At 45.5% G+C, this 16894-nt stretch overlaps 1 protein-coding gene across 1 annotated transcript; it reads left to right on the forward strand.

The window, feature by feature from the left end:
• Positions 1 to 150: 150 nt before the first annotated feature.
• Positions 151 to 16576, forward strand: MICOS10 (mitochondrial contact site and cristae organizing system subunit 10). Its single transcript, XM_083877006.1, has 4 exons — positions 151 to 257; positions 11558 to 11605; positions 12175 to 12284; positions 16336 to 16576. The coding sequence occupies exons 1-4, from the start codon at positions 191 to 193 to the stop codon at positions 16342 to 16344; spliced, it is 234 nt and encodes a 77-aa protein (XP_083733132.1). The 5' UTR covers positions 151 to 190; the 3' UTR covers positions 16345 to 16576.
• Positions 16577 to 16894: the final 318 nt, after the last annotated feature.

The following is a 16894-nucleotide window of genomic DNA, read 5'->3' on the forward strand; positions in this document are numbered from 1 at the left end:
GGGCCGGATCCTACGGGGAAAAAGGGGATTTTGGGCCCGGCCCAAGGTCGGGCGCGGCGGCCATGACGCCCTCCCGTCGGTTACCATGGCAATGTCAGTGAAATCTCGCGAGATCTGCCGGCGCGGGCGATAGGTGGAGCACGAGGCCTCGCGAGATTTGCGCGGGGGAGGAGGTGAGGGGACGGGCAACATGGCGTCGGAGGGCGACCTGGGTAGGAAGTGGGACCGGTGTTTGGCGGACTCCGCCGTCAAGCTGGGTAAGGGCGGCACGGGCACGGCGGAGCGGGAGGGCCTGGGGAAGAGCGGTGGTGGTCCCCTGGGCTCCCCGAACCTGGGAGAGCGGCCGCCGGCGTGTCCCCGCGGCGCTGGGCCCGGTGTCCCCCGCCGCCCCAGGTTCGCCTCAGAGCGGTGATGAGCCCGGGAGGGGCTCAGGGTGTCCGGAGGATCCGCCCTCATCGCTGCCCCCGGCGTCGGGTGGAGCCGGCAGCCCCGGGCCTGGCAAGGTGACCTTGGCCGCGGGCTCGGACCCCCGCCGGGCCCGCTCCCAGTTCTGCGCCCCGGCCCGGCCCTGGCTTACCGCGGTCCGGGCGCCTTTGACCTCTGCTTACTCCCTGTGCTGAAGGTGAGAGGTTTCCATGGGAAATCGGGGTTCCGTAGGAGATCTGGGAGGCCTCCCGGCCGGAATGAATGAGCGGCGGGCAGGCACGACCGGCTCCTGGAGCGCCGCGACCTCGCCCGCCCCGGGCTGTGCTGCGGCCGTGGGTTTGATCAGCCTGAGCCGAGCTGTTCACATCGCTCCCTGTGCCAGGGGGGCCGCGTTTATTAAAAGCAATCGGCAGCGTGACACGCTGAGCGCCTTGGCACGTGTCACTCGGTACAGCGTGTGGATGTGACATTGAGAGGCGCCGTCCCTGTCCCAGCCCTGTCGTTCTGCCTTTCTGTCAAGTAGGGGAACAGTTCTGATGGGGTTTTTCCGTATTAATTTGCCCTTAAAGTGAGAGTTATGCACGTGGCTCAGTTTTCTGAGGCTCATTCACGAGGTTTCACTGAGGGCTGTGAGTTTTAGGGGTGGTGATGGTTTTGGTGTGTTTGTCCTGTGACACTGGGCAGAGCTTGTGGCTTCACAAAGTGTGTTTACAGACCCAAATCTTCAAATGTAACGTGTAGAGCAAGAAATGATACAAAAGATGCTCCTTCCATGTTGGTGCAGATGTCTCTTTTAGAACCATAAGTAATATCTGGGAAATGTGACTGTTTATTTCTTGTTGCTGCAGTGGCCTTGTGCTTGAAAGCTGATGAGGAACTCGGGGGTTTTAGTTGCCTAATACTTTTCCATTAGAAAAGATGTTTAATAATTTTAAGTAAACTGAAACTTCCATTGTTTATAACAGACCTTTGAAAAGTGTCAAGTGCTCCAGAGCAGTGTTTTTCCTTAAGAAATTCTATTCAGGTTTGTCTGACAAACATATCTGGACATGTTTATGTTTCCATAGCATTGGTTGCTTTATCATAAAATATTAAGTATGCCAAATTATAAACAAGAGCTTGTTCCACACTGCAGCTGTACATGTCAGAATCCTGTACATCCTCTGCCCTGGAGGCTGAAAGAAGTGGATACGGGGTTGATTTCACAGGATCTCAGGCTTGTTTGTGCTGGAAGGGACCTTAAAACTCATCCCATCCTGAACCATGGGCAGGGACATCTCCCACTATCCCAGGCTGCTCCAAGCCCCATCCAGCCTGGCCTTGGGCATTGCCAGGGGTGGGGCAGCTGAAGGGCTGCTCTGGGAAATCTGTGCCAGGGCCTCACCACCCTCAAGGGAAGAACTTTTTCCCATTATCCAACCATATCCTACCTCTGCCAGTGGGAAGCCATTCCCCCTTGTCCTGTCTCTCCAGGCCCTTGCAAACAGTTTATTTCTCTCTTTCCTCTCAGCTCCCTTCAGGTACTGGAAGGCTGCAATGAGGTCACCCCAAAACCTTCTTTTTTTTCCAGGCTAAACAATCCCAATTCTCTCAGCCTTCCCTCCCAGCAGAGCAGCTCCATCCCTGGGATCATCCTGGTGCCTCTGGACTCTCTCCAGCAGCTGTAGCTCCTCCCTGTGCTGGGCCCCAGGGCTGGGGCAGCTCTGCAGGTGGGGCCTCACCTGAGAGGGGCAGAATCCCCTGTTGTGCTGCCCAGGCTGGGGCTCAGCCCAGGGCACGGGGAGTTCTGGGCTGGGGCAGGTCCAGCTCTCACCCACCAGCACCCCCAGGCCCTTCTCCCAGGGCTGCTCCTGATCATCCCCCAGTCTGGATTCATCCTGGGGCTTGTCCTGGCCATGTGCAGCACCAGCACCTGCTCTTGTTAAACCTCATGGGATTGCCCTGGGCCACTCCTGGAGCTTGCCAGGTCCCTGTGGACAGCCCTGTCCTTCAGGTGTGTCTGCACCCCTTAGGTTAGGCTGGTGTCTGTCACCTGCACTCCTCACTCTGCAATGGGCCTTTCATTTGGATTTGGTGTTTCCTTCCATCCTAAAGCGGCGGCAGAAGGAAGACAACCTACTTTATGCACTGCTCTGAGGAATTCCAATGTTGTCTTCACCAGGATCTGAGCAGAGATCTCAGTTAAATTCATGTTTTTATTAGACTGCCCAAAAAGGTCACATGTGCTGCATCTCTTTATCAAACCCAGTGGGATGAGCTCAGACACGTTTCTCTCCACGTGTGAGGGCACTTTTCTGGTTTGTGTGCTTTTACAATTGATCAGTAACCCAAGCATTTGTACTGGCAACCTCCTGCATGAACTGTGTGCTGACAACACAAATTTTTCTGTGCTATCCCAGTGGGAATGATTGTTTTCTCTGCAGGGACATTAAAACCATGAGTGGTTGTGTTGATTTGTTTTGTAATATCACTGCAAAGTTTGCTGGAGTTTCCAATAAATTATCAAGGGTGGTTGTTGTACTGGAAAGAAAGAAGAAAAGAAAATAAACATTTTTACTTGAGGATTTAGTTGTTACATGGGATATAGGATTTGGTAAATGCATTTTTTGTCAGACTTTTCCCTTTGGTGGCCACAGTTTCCTTCCCAAACTCTCCTTTACATCCTCCCTGAGTGCTACAGCCAGGGAGATCTTCCCAGCCAATGGCTGGGGAAAAACAAACATTGTGATTAGCCCAGTGTTTTCCCATTCCGGACTCTCTAAATAAAGGAAAGCAGTGAATTTCTGGAGCTTTGCATGTACAACATTTCCCAGTCTGAGAACTGTGGACAGATAACTCCTGTGGATTAGTTTGAGGGTTGGTGGGACATGGGAAACAAAAAAGGGGAAGAAGAGGAGGTGGAGCTCTCAGGCTGGCTTTATTAGCAGAAATGTGGTTTAAATTCCAGCTGTGCAGCCTGGCCTGAGCCCATCAGGATTCCCACTATGCTGTGTAAGTGAGGGTTTGTCTTCAGCTCTCTGTAGTTGTGCAATACTGTTTTAGTTGGAGACCAGGCTCCTGAAAAAAACTTGATCTCCTGCCACTAAAACTTCCAAAATAAATATTTATCTTGTGTTGCATCTTTTGAAATGCTGTATTATGTTTTCGAGCTCTTGGTCACTACCTGTGTGGATCTTGTAATTCAGTATTAACTTTTTCCTGTTAGCTCCAAACAGAGGATGTTGTCAGGCGTTGTCAGGACAGTATTTAATTTCAAAGAGTAAGTAAATCTTTTCATGCTTGCACAGAACATTGAGCCATTGTTAAATGGAGCTTGTGGCCACCTCGTTTTTATGGGGATGATATTTATTTGTTTTGCTAATTAAGAAGTTGTATCCAGGTGGTTTTGTTCCTCTTCCATTGCAGACGTTGTTGTGAGCACAGTGTTTGTGTGCAGGGGACTGGGTTGTGCTTTCTTGGCTGACCAGGAGGTTTCAGAGGGACAATCCAGGTCCTGCTGGCTCTGGCTTTGAACCTTCCTCAGGGCTTTTCACCCAGGCAGTCATTTATAACTTCTGCTTCCTTTTTTTCATTCTGATACTGATATTCATTCAGAAAAGCTGCTTGTTACTTTCTTACAGAAAACTTGTTTGCAGTGTGGGAACAGAGACCTTAACTAGCGTGGCTTTCTTTTCCTTCCCAGCTTGCAAACCTTCCTCAGCTCCTGTGTCCTCCCCAGCCTTCACAGCCATTTCTTCCTCTTCATCAGTAGAGCTCCGCAGGGGAGGGGTGATGAAGTAAACACTGTTATGGTCTTCCTCCATCCTGCAGGCTCCAAACCCTGTTCAAAGGGTTGGTTTGTTTGTTTAACTGATGGATAGTTCATGGCTGTTTATTTGGAAAGACAATTACTCACAAAAGAGTGACAGAGGGGTTTTTTTGCTGAAAGGCTGTAATTTTGGACAAATTATTATTATGTGCTGTTTACAGGGTACAAAGAGGCAATAAAGAGTATGTGTGGAAGAGAGGAAGGTTTATGTGCCCACGTGTCTTGGTTTGTTTTGAAGCTGTTGTTGTTTTAAATGAGTTGAAGGTGGTAATTTCCCTGATACTGGAAGGTAATCTGAGGAAGCTGTTTGCTTCTTGACTTGTGTGTGTGAAGTTGATGTGTTGAAGTTAACTTTTTTTTCAGGAGTGAAATGTTTTGATGTATGTCTATGACTGACCAAAATTCAGCCTGGAAGCTTGTAAATAACCCAGTGTAGTGATTTCATTTTCCTCTAATCCTCTGTTTTGACATCTGAAAATAAAATGCTTCTAATTTCCGTTTAATAGGAATTTTTTTTAAGAGAGAAGGGCACTTTGAATTCTCCTGCAACTGTTAACATGGTTTTTTCTGCCTTTCATCATCTGGCCTGCTTGAACAACTGTTCTGTTAATGGCAAGGTTGAAATTGTATTGTTTGTGTCATTCCACAGATTGGATATTTCAGCAAGAATCATTGTATGGATTGCAATGTCAGTATTTTTAAATAATCCTTCACATGGTTATGAATAGGATAAAGTCAGTCTATATAATGATAAAACTTGATTACACTTTCTGAAAACTGGATTAAACTTTGTCTAAATATACAAAAATCCTGAAATTCCTGTTTTGAAGTGTTTTTTTGCTTGGCAGTTGTATCGTGGCCATCCAGCCTTAGCTACCAGGCCAGAAGGCTTGTTCCAAACTCCTTTGGGGTTTTGTTTTTTGCACTGGAGAACATGGATATTTTGTGAGCACAGAACTACATTGTTGTGGGGGCTTTGTTGGAACCCCAACAAGTTATTTTTCCTGGTTGTACAGCGGACCCAGCTCTACTAGTTGTGTCTTGCAGCAGACCAAGTAGTGTAAATATGAACTGCTCATGGCTCAGGCTGTGCAGGGAGGCAGCACAGACAACAAAAAATGTTTTCCTTGGAAGAGGTGGGCAAATGCTTTTCTGAGAACAGGCTTTTAGTCCAAAACCTAACAGCAGTATTTAGGTATGATGTTAGCAGAGCTCTGAATACAATGTCCATTTACAAATTAAGGGGGTGTTATCTTCTGTTGGAAGAAAAAGACAGGAAACTCTTTAGGAATCCAGGTCTCCTAACTGCCTTGTGCCCTGCTGTTCCCTTGGCTGGTGCTCCAGATGAGTCAGGGAGCTGTGCCCTGCAGGGTGTGCCCCAGCAGCTGTGCCAGCCTGCTCTTGGTGGCCTCTGGAGCCAGAGAACCTGAGACAAGGGCTGTGACAGTCCATCTTGCAAACCCCAGACCTCCTGAGCTCTGCTCCACGGGAAATGAGCCCAAAGTGCCCTGGCTTCCTGAACTGCTGCATTAGTGCACTGATAAGATGCCAGCTCTGCCTTTTTTGGAGGTGGCCTGCAGTGGCAGTGCCCAGGGGAAAGGGACTGTAGCCAAGTGATATCCTGAAGTTTGGTCCTTGGGAAGTTACAGCAGTAGGTGGGAACAAGACTTGGTTGTTTTTTTATATCAGAAACAGTTTTCTGAGAAAAACCTTTCAGGGCTGCTGGCACATCTTTGGTGATGATGAATGAACAGTGAGAGGTTTGAGAAGGATCAGGCTCCTTTTCTCTTCATTCCTGCCAGTGACACGTCCCTGAAACTCTTCTTGCTCTCAGTTGCCTGTTTCTGAGCTGGGCCAGCAGACGTCAGTACTGGCCACCCTGTGCTGGGTGGGTGTGAAGCAGCAGCCCTGCCAACCCTCATAGCTGGGCTGCAAAAGCCCTCACTGTGGTGTGTTTACTCCTGCTAAATCTTCCTTTTCAGCAATGTTACTGTTTTTATTAGCAGAACATGTAATTATTTCCTGTCAGAGGGATGTTACGAGAATATTGCTGATTTCTTATACGGGAGCTTCTAAAGCAAGCACAGCCCTGACTTGTCTAAAAGCTTGGTGCAACATTGATCACAGAATCCCAGAATGGTTTGGAGTTGGAGGCACCTTAAAGCTCATCCAATCCCACCCCTGCCAAGGGCAGGGACACCCTTCACCACCCCAGGGTGCTCCCAGCCCCATCTAACCTGGCCTTGGACACTTGGAGGGGAGGGATGGGGCAGCCACAGCTTCTCTGGGAAATCTGTGCTGGGGCCTCCTCACCCTCACAGGGACGATGCACTATCTCATCATAGAGCAGCTTCTACTCCTCTCCCCTTCCCCTTTTAAAGGAGAGAGAAAATGTTTGTGCCCTCAGGTCTCACAGCTCATTCACCTGTCTCTGGAGTGAGGGTGAAGTTTCTGGTCCAGTGTCACTGTGGTTCTTGGGACATCACAGGCCCCTTGTGCTGCTGCCTGTGCCTCTGCAACAGTGCTGGTGTTTACCCAGGGTTTGCCTTTGGGCAGCACTTGACCTGACCCTGAGTGCTTAAGGGTGAAAGCAGCCCCTGAAAGCATGTCAGAATTTGGATTATAATGACATTTGGATATTAATATTTTGTTATTCCAATTTTTCTCTGTTACTGCAGTCAGATGCTCATATAAAACAAAACTCTTTTTTTCTGCTTCTTTCTTGAGTACTTGGTATATAATTTCACTGTGTTTTCTTCCAGTGTCTGTGCTCATTTTTCTGTCTGCTCTGCAAACAATCCACACCACAGGGGAGATGGGAATGAAAGCTTCAAAGTTGGTGTTTGAAGAAAATCTGATTCCTGCCACTAAGACCTTGCAGAGAGTCTGCTTAAAATTAATTCTCTCCGTAAATAAGTGATTTCATGGTCTCGGATTTCTAACTGGTGCTAAGTGCCCTGTGAAGGCCCTGGTGTGTGGAGGCAACTTCCCTCCACATTTTTGCAAAGCAATTCTTTATGTATCTTGTCAGAGTAGGATTGGAACCTGAAGCTCTCCGTTTTGTATTAGTGTGTGTGGAATGGCAAAGGAAAATAATAGTTTTCATTTTGGGATTAAGTAATTGAAAACCTTCCAGCTGCTATAGTAACAGCAACACATCTGCCAGATGTCAGTGAGCATATTTTAATCCTTCTATTTTAAGTTTCAAGCTATTGAAGCAAAGTACATCTAGGTGTGGCTGTGTTAGTAGCTGCCTCAGCCTGTAGCTACTTGGGTAGCCTAGGAGAGAACCGTGTAGTATCACTGTTGGAGCAACTGTTGATTAAATTTATAGAAAAAGCTTTTCCCAGATGTTTCTATGGGGCAGGAGCCCATCCTGAAGATTTGTGTTTCTCTCCGAGACACTTTTATGATGTCCTGTTGAGTGTACAGCGCGTGTTCTCCTGCGTGTTAGATTGATTGGAGGTACTGGGACGTTTTTCTTGGAAGGTGTAAGAGCCAAAAAAGTAGAAAGGAAAAGTTTTGGCGCCTGGGCTTGGTGCTTCATGCCAATTCTGTGTGGCTGTGCCGCTCTGTGTGGCTGGGGTGTGCAGTGGGGATCAGGGCTGAGGTGTCCACAAGTGTCCTGTCCCCTGTTGACACTGTAAATGAGTTCAGGCTGAAGTGATGAATGTGGGGTGGAAGAGGCTGTTTTTCTAGTTAAACATTTTAAACTGTCAGAGAAGGTGAAAAATGGGTTGTACTCTTTCCTGTGGCCTTTTCCTCCAAAGAGTCAGTCATGCAAAAAAGGGAGGGAAAATGTGCCTGGCGTGGATCAAGCCCTTTGCTTTTCCATGTTCGTTTGTTTTTCTTGTAAGATAAACCTTTCATGTTTTATTGTTATGAAGTTAAAGCCTGGCCTAGAGGTGCTGATCTTTAGGAGGAACAGCTGGAGCGTCCCCTGGTCAGGTGGGCGGCCCTTTGAAGCGACATGTTGCCTCTTTAAGAGGAAATGGAGCATGTGAGAACTTAAACCTGTAAAACTCATCATCAGCTCTGCCATTGTTTATCTCTGCTGTAACTTTATATAGAATTAAAGTGAAATGCATTACTTTGCTCCCGAGGCAAGATGGTTTTGCTCCCCCTTGGTCTTGGAGACACAGGAAATGACCACATAACCACAAATACTTTCTAGTGGAATGAAGATGAGTGACAAACTTCCCACAGAAAGAGGTTCTTAACCAGACGGGCTCAGGAGTTAAATGTAGCTGAAGGTTCTGGCTTTAAGTTAAAGTCAATTTCTAACTGTTCAAAGCAAGTAGAAAAGAGCAAATGCTGTAAGTGCAGGGTCTGATGTGAGGGGCAGAGCTGATGTTTCTAGTGGACAGGGCCTTGTGATCACAGTGGTTTTGAGCACAGGCTGTAGTCTGTGCCTCAGTCAGGACAGGAGTGACCCAAGCTGCCTGTGAGATGGGGAAAGCTGAGGTACTTTTTTGTCTTTGTTTCTCAAGTTGCCTTCTTGAACAGGCAGCCAGAACCCATTAGCTGTCAGGTCTCCTCCTTCACTTCTCTGTAGCATTTTCATTACTTAAAGCAAGGTCTTAGCTATCTTCCTGTAATTTTTTTGTACTCATTGTCACTGTAGACTCCTTACGGCTGGAATAAAGTGCAATGGTAGCCTTTAAAATTGCACAGAAAATGCACTTGCATGAAGAACAATCCCCTCAAATGAGCTGCTTCAGAAAAAGCTTTCTTAAGAGAGTGTGGTTTTCCCTAAGTCAGTGATGCTGGACCACATCTGTTTAACAGTGGTGTTGTTGTGGGGGAAGGCTTAGTTTGTGTTTTAGGCTTAGGCTGAATTGCAGTTGACATAAATAATAAATTTTTCACCTTTTAAGTGCAGCCCTTACAGAGGGGCTGTAATGTGAGAGAAGATCTGAAGGAGGTGAAGAGAGTACAAGACAATGATAATTTCTGGAAGTAAATGGAAAGAAACTGCATTAATTATAGCTGCTTCCTTAGTGCAGGGTTGTGTTAAGACAAGACAGGAAGCAGTTCACCACCAGGCTGGTGAGAAGAACGTGAGTTTGACTGGTAACACGGAAAGTGTGGTGACATTAGAAACTGCCCAGGCATCGAGATGATGCAGAATTTGTCATCCTGTAAATCATTTCTCATTGATTAGCTAAGCTGTTTGGATTGGCAGAGGGGATCTTCCCAGGGACAGGAAGTGTAGGGCTGGGATCACTCCCTCATGGCGGGGCTGCTGAACTGGGCACTTCAGACAGTCCTGGTGCTGTCTGAACAGAAAGAATCCCCCCACCAGGTCTTGGTCAGCCCTGAAATGCAACAGCCCAAACCAAACCCACCCAACCACGGGCTGTAGGAATGGGCTGGCAGAGGAGCCAGGCCAGGGTGCCAAACGGGATGGATTCTGGAAGATAGTAATTATCTTTAATGGCATAAACACTGTGGGAGAGCCAGCGCCAGCTGCACTATAGCAAAGGTACAGCAGGAAGGCTCTGCTGGAGGGGGCTGGGGGGATTAGGGGGATGAGCTGTGGCTCTGAGGAAGCCCTGATGTCTCTTCCTGCTGTGGGTGAGCACTGCTCAGTGCCACAGGTCTGAACGAGCTGCTCCAAGGAGTGTCTCTTGCTCTCTGAAAGGCACAGAAGCCCTGACACTCCGAGCAGACTCCGATCTGAGGATCTGAGACTTTCCCTTTGCTGTGCAAATGATTTAGAGTGAAACCCTGACCTTCCCCAGCGCTCGGGCTCTGAAATGTCTGGGGGAGTTATGTCAGGATGGCTTGGCGGGCGGTCACAGCTCTTCCTGCATGTCTTGTAAGCCAACTCCAAAGCTGGAATGACCTGGTAAAGTAGTTACCTCTGGCACAACTGAAAATCTGTAGTAAAATGAAAAGGGTTTTCAAACCAGCTCCCGTTTCCAGCTCTCAGTAAATACAGAAAGTGAACGTGAGGGGCGTTGCTCAGATCATGTTTGCTCACCTCTGTGCTAATATTCAGGGATTTGTAATGAACAGAAAATGTGAGAAGCTTAGTTAAGGTACAAGGTGGTGCATCCTAATGTACTGAGGATGTCAAGTATTTTTTAATTAATCTGTTCTTCAATAGAAACTACCAATGTACTTTTTACAAGGAAAAAAATTGAAGAGCACAAGGAAACTTTAAAAAAGGAAACATCATCCTATATGCCATGAGGGTACAGAATTCCTTGGCATTGTTCTAGACTCAGCCCACTTACTAATGCATTCAACAGGATCATGTGCTTTTAGGAATGTAAAAAAATATGTATTTTAATTAACAAACTCATAATATTTAATTTCTTGTATTGAAAGGAGAGAGTTGAAACTCATAACAGGATGTGTTTGCTGCAAAATAAACCCAAAGCTGTAGATTTGGTTTTTTAAATTAACATATGCATGACTGATTTTTTTTTTTTTTTTCAAACTTTTGTACTTCTGTGCCTTATCTAAAATTCTTCTCTTCAGTGGACTTAATTAAATGTAGAATTTACCCACTCAGCTGCAAGTTTTCACTGTGGTATTTTTTTGGGTCCTGAGAGGAGTTTTGCAGACTTGCCTGGCATCTTGCACAAAATCATAAGCTCACGTTCCAAGGAAAGCAAAAAATTATTTAAAAATATGCCAAGTTTTTTAGCGGGGCTGAATAATTTTGTTTCAACTGCTGCAGTTATTTCTATGTATAGTATAAGGATGTGAAAAATCATTCACTCCTAATGTGAATAGTGTTTAAATGTGCTCCATAATGAATGTTGTGGATGTGAAAGATAAGCAGCCTGGAGCTTTCTTTGTAAGGTATAGGGTAACACAAAGCTTCAAAGTTCTGCTGCCCTCAGGACACACATTGAAGCAGTTAAAGTAGTGAGATAAATGAAATACAATGAGATATTCATCTGCAGAATCTGAAGCTCAAGGACACAATAAGTTTTCATTTAAGTGTTTCTCATTTGTTGACAATGAGCCAAATAAATTTTAATTCTGCATTGTAGATGGTGACAAAATTCAGGAACTTATCCTGGGATAGAGTCTGGTTTGTTTCCCAGATATTTCTGATAATGTACTTATTACATATATTGGGATTCTAATCTGAATTAACTGCTTACAGTTACTTAAGAAAGCCAGAATTGGTTTTTTCAGGTTTGTTATGTAAGAACTCTCTGGTTTGGTGTGCTGAAATAACATGTAGTTGGGTAGTCATAGTTTGATATTCTTGAGTGAAATAAAGAATTACTATAAAGAACTATATAATTTTCCATTACTTTGCTTTATCTTTGTCCTCACCTGCTGCATTTCTTCTTACAGGTGCTGGATTTGGATTAGGAATTGTTTTCTCAGTCATCTTCTTCAAAAGTAAGTACACTGCATTAATCTTGACTTCCTGGCTTCCCACTTTCCATCTGTTGTAGGTACAGTTGGAAGTCTTTGAGGCATGTAAAAGTTAATCAGCTTGTTAGACCAATTCTTCCATTGCTTGTCCTGTCTTTTCCATTGAAATGGAGTTCCCAGAACTTTTAGCTGTTGTGTAACAAGGTTGTTATCCATGGCACCTCCCTGAGCTCCTCCTGTGCTCAGCTCAAATCCTGGGATGGCAGGAGACCCTGAGCCAAATCACTGGAGCTGTGTCTAGACATCAGTTTATGCCAGCCTTGCCAGGGCTTTAAAACTGATCCTAGTTCTTCAGCTGTTCTTTAAAACAGAGTAATTTTCAGTAATATCTTGAATGCAGAGATTGCTCTCTGTTAAATTCCAAACACATGTTACTGTTAGTCTTCTTCTATCGTGGGCTGGTTTGGAGGATTTTAGAACTTGAAAATGCCTAGAATGCATCTTCTAGTAATTTGTCCTTTCTTGGTGCTTTTAGAACAATATATAACAAACAGTTTTCCTTGACTTTTCCTCTCTGCTTGCCTCTTCCACAGGAAAGACATGGCCTATTGCATTTGGATCAGGGATGGGCATAGGAATGGCTTATTCCAATTGTCAACATGACTTCCAATCTCCATATCTTCTCCATGGTAAATTTGTAAAAGTAAGTATCAATAAGTCTGGTGGTTTGACACTGACCCAATGCCAGGCACCTACAAAAGCTCACTTACCCTTCTCTGCCACAGCTGGGCAAAAGAGAGAGAAAAATTAATGAAGTGTTCATGAGTTGATATAAGGACTGGGAGAAAACACTTGAAGGGCAAAACAAGTTCAACTTAAAGTTGCAAAGTGAATTTATTACTAACAAAATTAGAGGAGGATAATGAGAAGTAAAATAAGCCCTTGAAACACATTTCCCCCCTGGCCTCTAACCTCAGGTGATGAACTGACCGAGATCCCCACCATCCTGTCCCTTTGCACTCTCTCCTTCCCACCAACAGCATGGGGGGGACAGGATGGTGGGGATCTGGGTCAGTTCATCACCTGAGGTTTTCTTCCCCTGCTCTGGGAGAGGAATCCTTCCCCTGTGAGACTGTGGGGTCCCTCCCACAGGAGACAGTTCTCTGTGGACTCCAGTGTGGTTCCAATCTGATGAGCAGATGAGTCCTCCCAAAACTGCTGCAATGTGAATTCCCCCCATGGGTAAGCAGTCTTCCCAAAACTGCTGCAGCATGGGTCACTCTTCCACAGGGTGCAGTCCTGCAAGGACAGGCTGCTCCAGCCTGGAAACAGGGGCCCTTTCTCTGCTGGATCACAGCCCAACCCAGGCATCCTCCTGCTCTGGCCTGGGCACCTCCCTCATGGGCTGTGGATGATCTCTGCATCCCCTGTGGATCCCCATGGGCTGTGGGTGGATCTCTGCATCCCCTGTGGATCCCCATGGGCTGTGGGTGGATCTCTGCATCCCCCATGGATCCCCATGGGCTGCAGGGGCAGAGCTGCTTCACCACGGTCTTAACACAGGCTGCAGAAGAATCTCAGCTCTGGCCCCTGGAGCACCTCCTGCCCCTTCTTCTGCACTGACCCTGGTGTCTCCATGTTGTTCTCCTCATGTTCTCACCTCCTCCTCTTCTCTGACTAGAAGAAAAGCTGTGCACCTTTGTTTTGATTTTCTTCTTAAATACGTAATCACAGAGGCATTCCTATCATCTCTAACTGGCCCAGCCTTGGCCAGCAGCAGGTCCATCCTCAGAGCCATCAGGGACTGGCTCTGCTGGACACGGTGGAAGCTTCCAGCAGCTTCTCACAGCAGCCACCTCTGTGACCCCCCTGGCACCAAAAACCAGTCTGTGCAAAACCAACACACAATGCTACCTACCATTGGTTGGTAACTGTTCATAAGTCAGATTATCCATTTACGTGGATATTCCTCTGCCTTTCCCAAGGGAGTGCTGGTAGGATGAAACTTGTGTTGCCAAAGCTGGAATGTTCCCCTGCTCTTTAATATCTGGTATTTTTAACAGTAAATTTACTAGACTGAATACATGGAATTAGTTTAACAGATCCTGCAGGTAGCTTTTCCCACAGCCTGAAAACACAATAAAATACATGTCAGAAAAGCAGAAAAACTAAACTACTATTAAGGTTCTTCAGACTTTAAAAGAGATGAGCTGGGAAGAAACTGAAAGTCATGTCAGGCACATCAGGTATATCTGCCTGTGGATCTTTGATCTTCTATGGGGTTTTGGATTGTTTTTTTCAATATGAAAAGTCTGATCACTTGTAAGTTTTGTGGCTTGTTTGTCTGCATAGTAATGTAGTTAGTCTGGAAAAAATGTACCCTGTAAGCAGTTTTGAAGAGGATAATTTCAATGAGTTCAGTATTAACACTGAAGTTAAATATTTAAATTTTTAGCATGCTGAATTAAAAATTTTAAGAATAGATTAAATAGCAGGAACCATTTGTGCAGTCACAACTGGCTGCAGTGTACCAGTCTACAAACTGACTCCATTAGTATTTTCCTCATTTCTTCATGTGTCAGAGTTGGGGCTGTTCTCATGGTAATTTATCACTGTGGCATCTGGAAACAAAAGGAAATGTGTGTGTGTGTTTTGGATCCACACACAGAGCCGTGGCCTGGTTAAATAATTTCAGTGACACTGGTGGAGAGGCATCCACTAGGACACATTTACAGTGACTTTAGCACTTCAGAGAGTACTGAGGTAAAATAATCTGCCAGGAGCTCGTGCAGGACACAGAGTGCAGAAATCCCTTGTGTATCACCCCTCTGCCTGGTGCAGGAGCCTGCAGGGGTTTCCAGGCTTTTCCTGGTGCTTGTGGAGCTGCAAGCTGAGGCCAGTCCTCCTCTGATTTACTGGCAGATGAGGTTTTGCCAGCCTTCTGCAGCCCTACTGACATACCTGCTTGCAAATATTCTTTCCAGCTGCCTGTTAAAGGGAAATAATAAGAAGATTCTCCAACAAATAAAATCTTTGGAGAGCAGTGTAGAGAAAGTGACTTGGATGCAGCTGATCAGCATTGCCAGCTACTGCCCAGAGTCAGATTAATATTCTGTGTGGCTCTTCTGGCCGCGTTTGTTAACATTAAAATGTGTTAGTGCTCCACACCATCCTGAGTCTGTTCCTGCAGTTTATGTCTCCAAAAAAAAGCTGGAATGACATGTCTGTGGCTTCATGTGGGTGATAAATGCACTGCTCACATGTTCTGGGAGAGAATTATTCATTCAAGGGTGCTTGTTCCTAGGGATGTTGAGCAGCAGAAAACAGTGTCTGGTCACCCTAGGAAGGGATTTTACTTGGATTAAGGACTAATCTGGAGCAGGGTGGTCCTTGGAAGCATGAAGTAACTGGAAGGACACTTCAGATGCCTGAATGGCACCAGACAAATAGTTTCCAGTGCAGTGTCTCCATGGCTTTCTCTGGCACAAAGAGGCTGAGAAAGCTTCATCCGCATTTTCCCTATCTAATGGTTAATGTCATTAATTCCCTCCAAAATGTCATGTCATGGATAATGGCTCCAGGGTTACTATAACAAAATTATTTCATTTCTCTTGGTTAGGAACATGGAAAATATTGTTACATTATCACTCATCTGTTTTTTTCCTAGAAAAATTCGTTGTAACTAAACTTTGTAGGATTTCCTTTACAAAACTGAGTTCTGTTCAAATGCTAAAAAAAGGATAGAATCTTCAAGAAAATCAGCTTTGTTAGAGGGAAATGTAACACAGATTAACTTGGCTGAAATTATTTTTAGTTTTCTGAGCCTGTCAAGTTCACAGGATCACAGAAGAACTCGAATTGGAAAGGACTTCAAGGAGGTCATGGGGGTCAGCTGTGGGGTCAGACCAGGTTACTCAGACCTTTACCCAGTTGGGAATGTTGATTCTTCAGGATAAAGTTCTTAATTCTGAGTCCTGAGTCACAATGAGAAAGGACAGAGGACCTTCAAGATACTGAATAATCAGGAAATGTCAGAGTGTTGTGGCTGTAACATGGATCATCACACTGCCCATCCTTTGGGTTAGAAATTCCATCATGAAACCCCAACAGCAGTGCAGGAGCCATTCATCTAGACCAGAAGAATACTTTAAGTGCAGGAGAGTTCTAATTTGTGGTCAAAATGTTCTAAGGGCTTTTTAAGTAATTCGATCAAGTGGTTTTCACTGTGACTTCAGCAGAATTTAAAATCAACATGTCACAATTATTTCAAGGCTTAAAATGCTATGGCTGTGAGTTACACAGCCTGGATTTCCTTGCAAAATGGAAAAAATCCTGTTTTTCAGGTTATTTAGCCTGCATTACTCAAACCTCACAATCCTGTACTTTGATAGGAACATGGATTTATATTGATGTGCAAGCACACAAGGAGGCAGCTGCAGCCTTTCTTCTTGTTCTTTGTGCCTTTGATTTCAGTCTGATTTCTCTTCAGCCCACAAATAGTTAACTTGACCAATAATGTGGGGTTTTTTTAAGTACCCAGTTTATCAGAATGGAGGGTTATGCATGAAAACATGGCATGCTTCTGACCATGCTTAATTCCTCCATATACAGCCTCTTACTTCAGCAAAGGATGAAAACATTTCCTACCCTCTGGAAATGTTACAGAGCTCCATGACTTGCTTTACATCCTGCAGCACCTTCCATGTAAGGAACCCAAATGGCTTTTTAATAATATAAGCCTTCTTGCTTTACAGGAACAGTGACTAATGGCTAAGACTATCCCAGTGGGAAGGAAGGAGAAATCAATGATTATTCCTCAGGAATACTGAAGTGCCCCTGGAATAAGCCAAGATTCTTCAGTAACGATCACCAGTAACTCTTTATACTCCAACAAACTGTTTCTGTCTATGAAACAAAGTTCTGTTGCTTGTTTTGTATGGTGTTTGAAAAGTGCAAGGAAGAGCTCTTCTGGGAAATAAAGAAAAGAAAAACGTCTTTCTCTGGTGTGTTGACTTTGTATGTGAGTGAGAGAGGGAGAATGGAAGGAGAGAACCTCATTTGGAGTAGCCAGCAGCTGGGACCACCTGGGCCACTGGGAGAGCTCCTCAGCAAAGCCAGCCATCGTCTGTTCCTCCCCACTCCTGAGAGCAACCCCCATCCACCAGCCAGTTCAAAGAAGCATTCCCACCTCATAAATCACCCACTAGACCCCTGCTGCTTGTGCTGGTGTTTGGAGAGGAATATAAATACTCCTATGTCCTGTTTGTACAGTTGCCCTTTAAAATGGGAATTCTGTCCTCTCAGAAGAGGCAG

Source organism: Zosterops lateralis (assembly GCF_965231275.1).
Source record: "Zosterops lateralis genome assembly, chromosome: 22".
In the NCBI taxonomy this organism is placed as follows: domain Eukaryota; kingdom Metazoa; phylum Chordata; class Aves; order Passeriformes; family Zosteropidae; genus Zosterops; species Zosterops lateralis.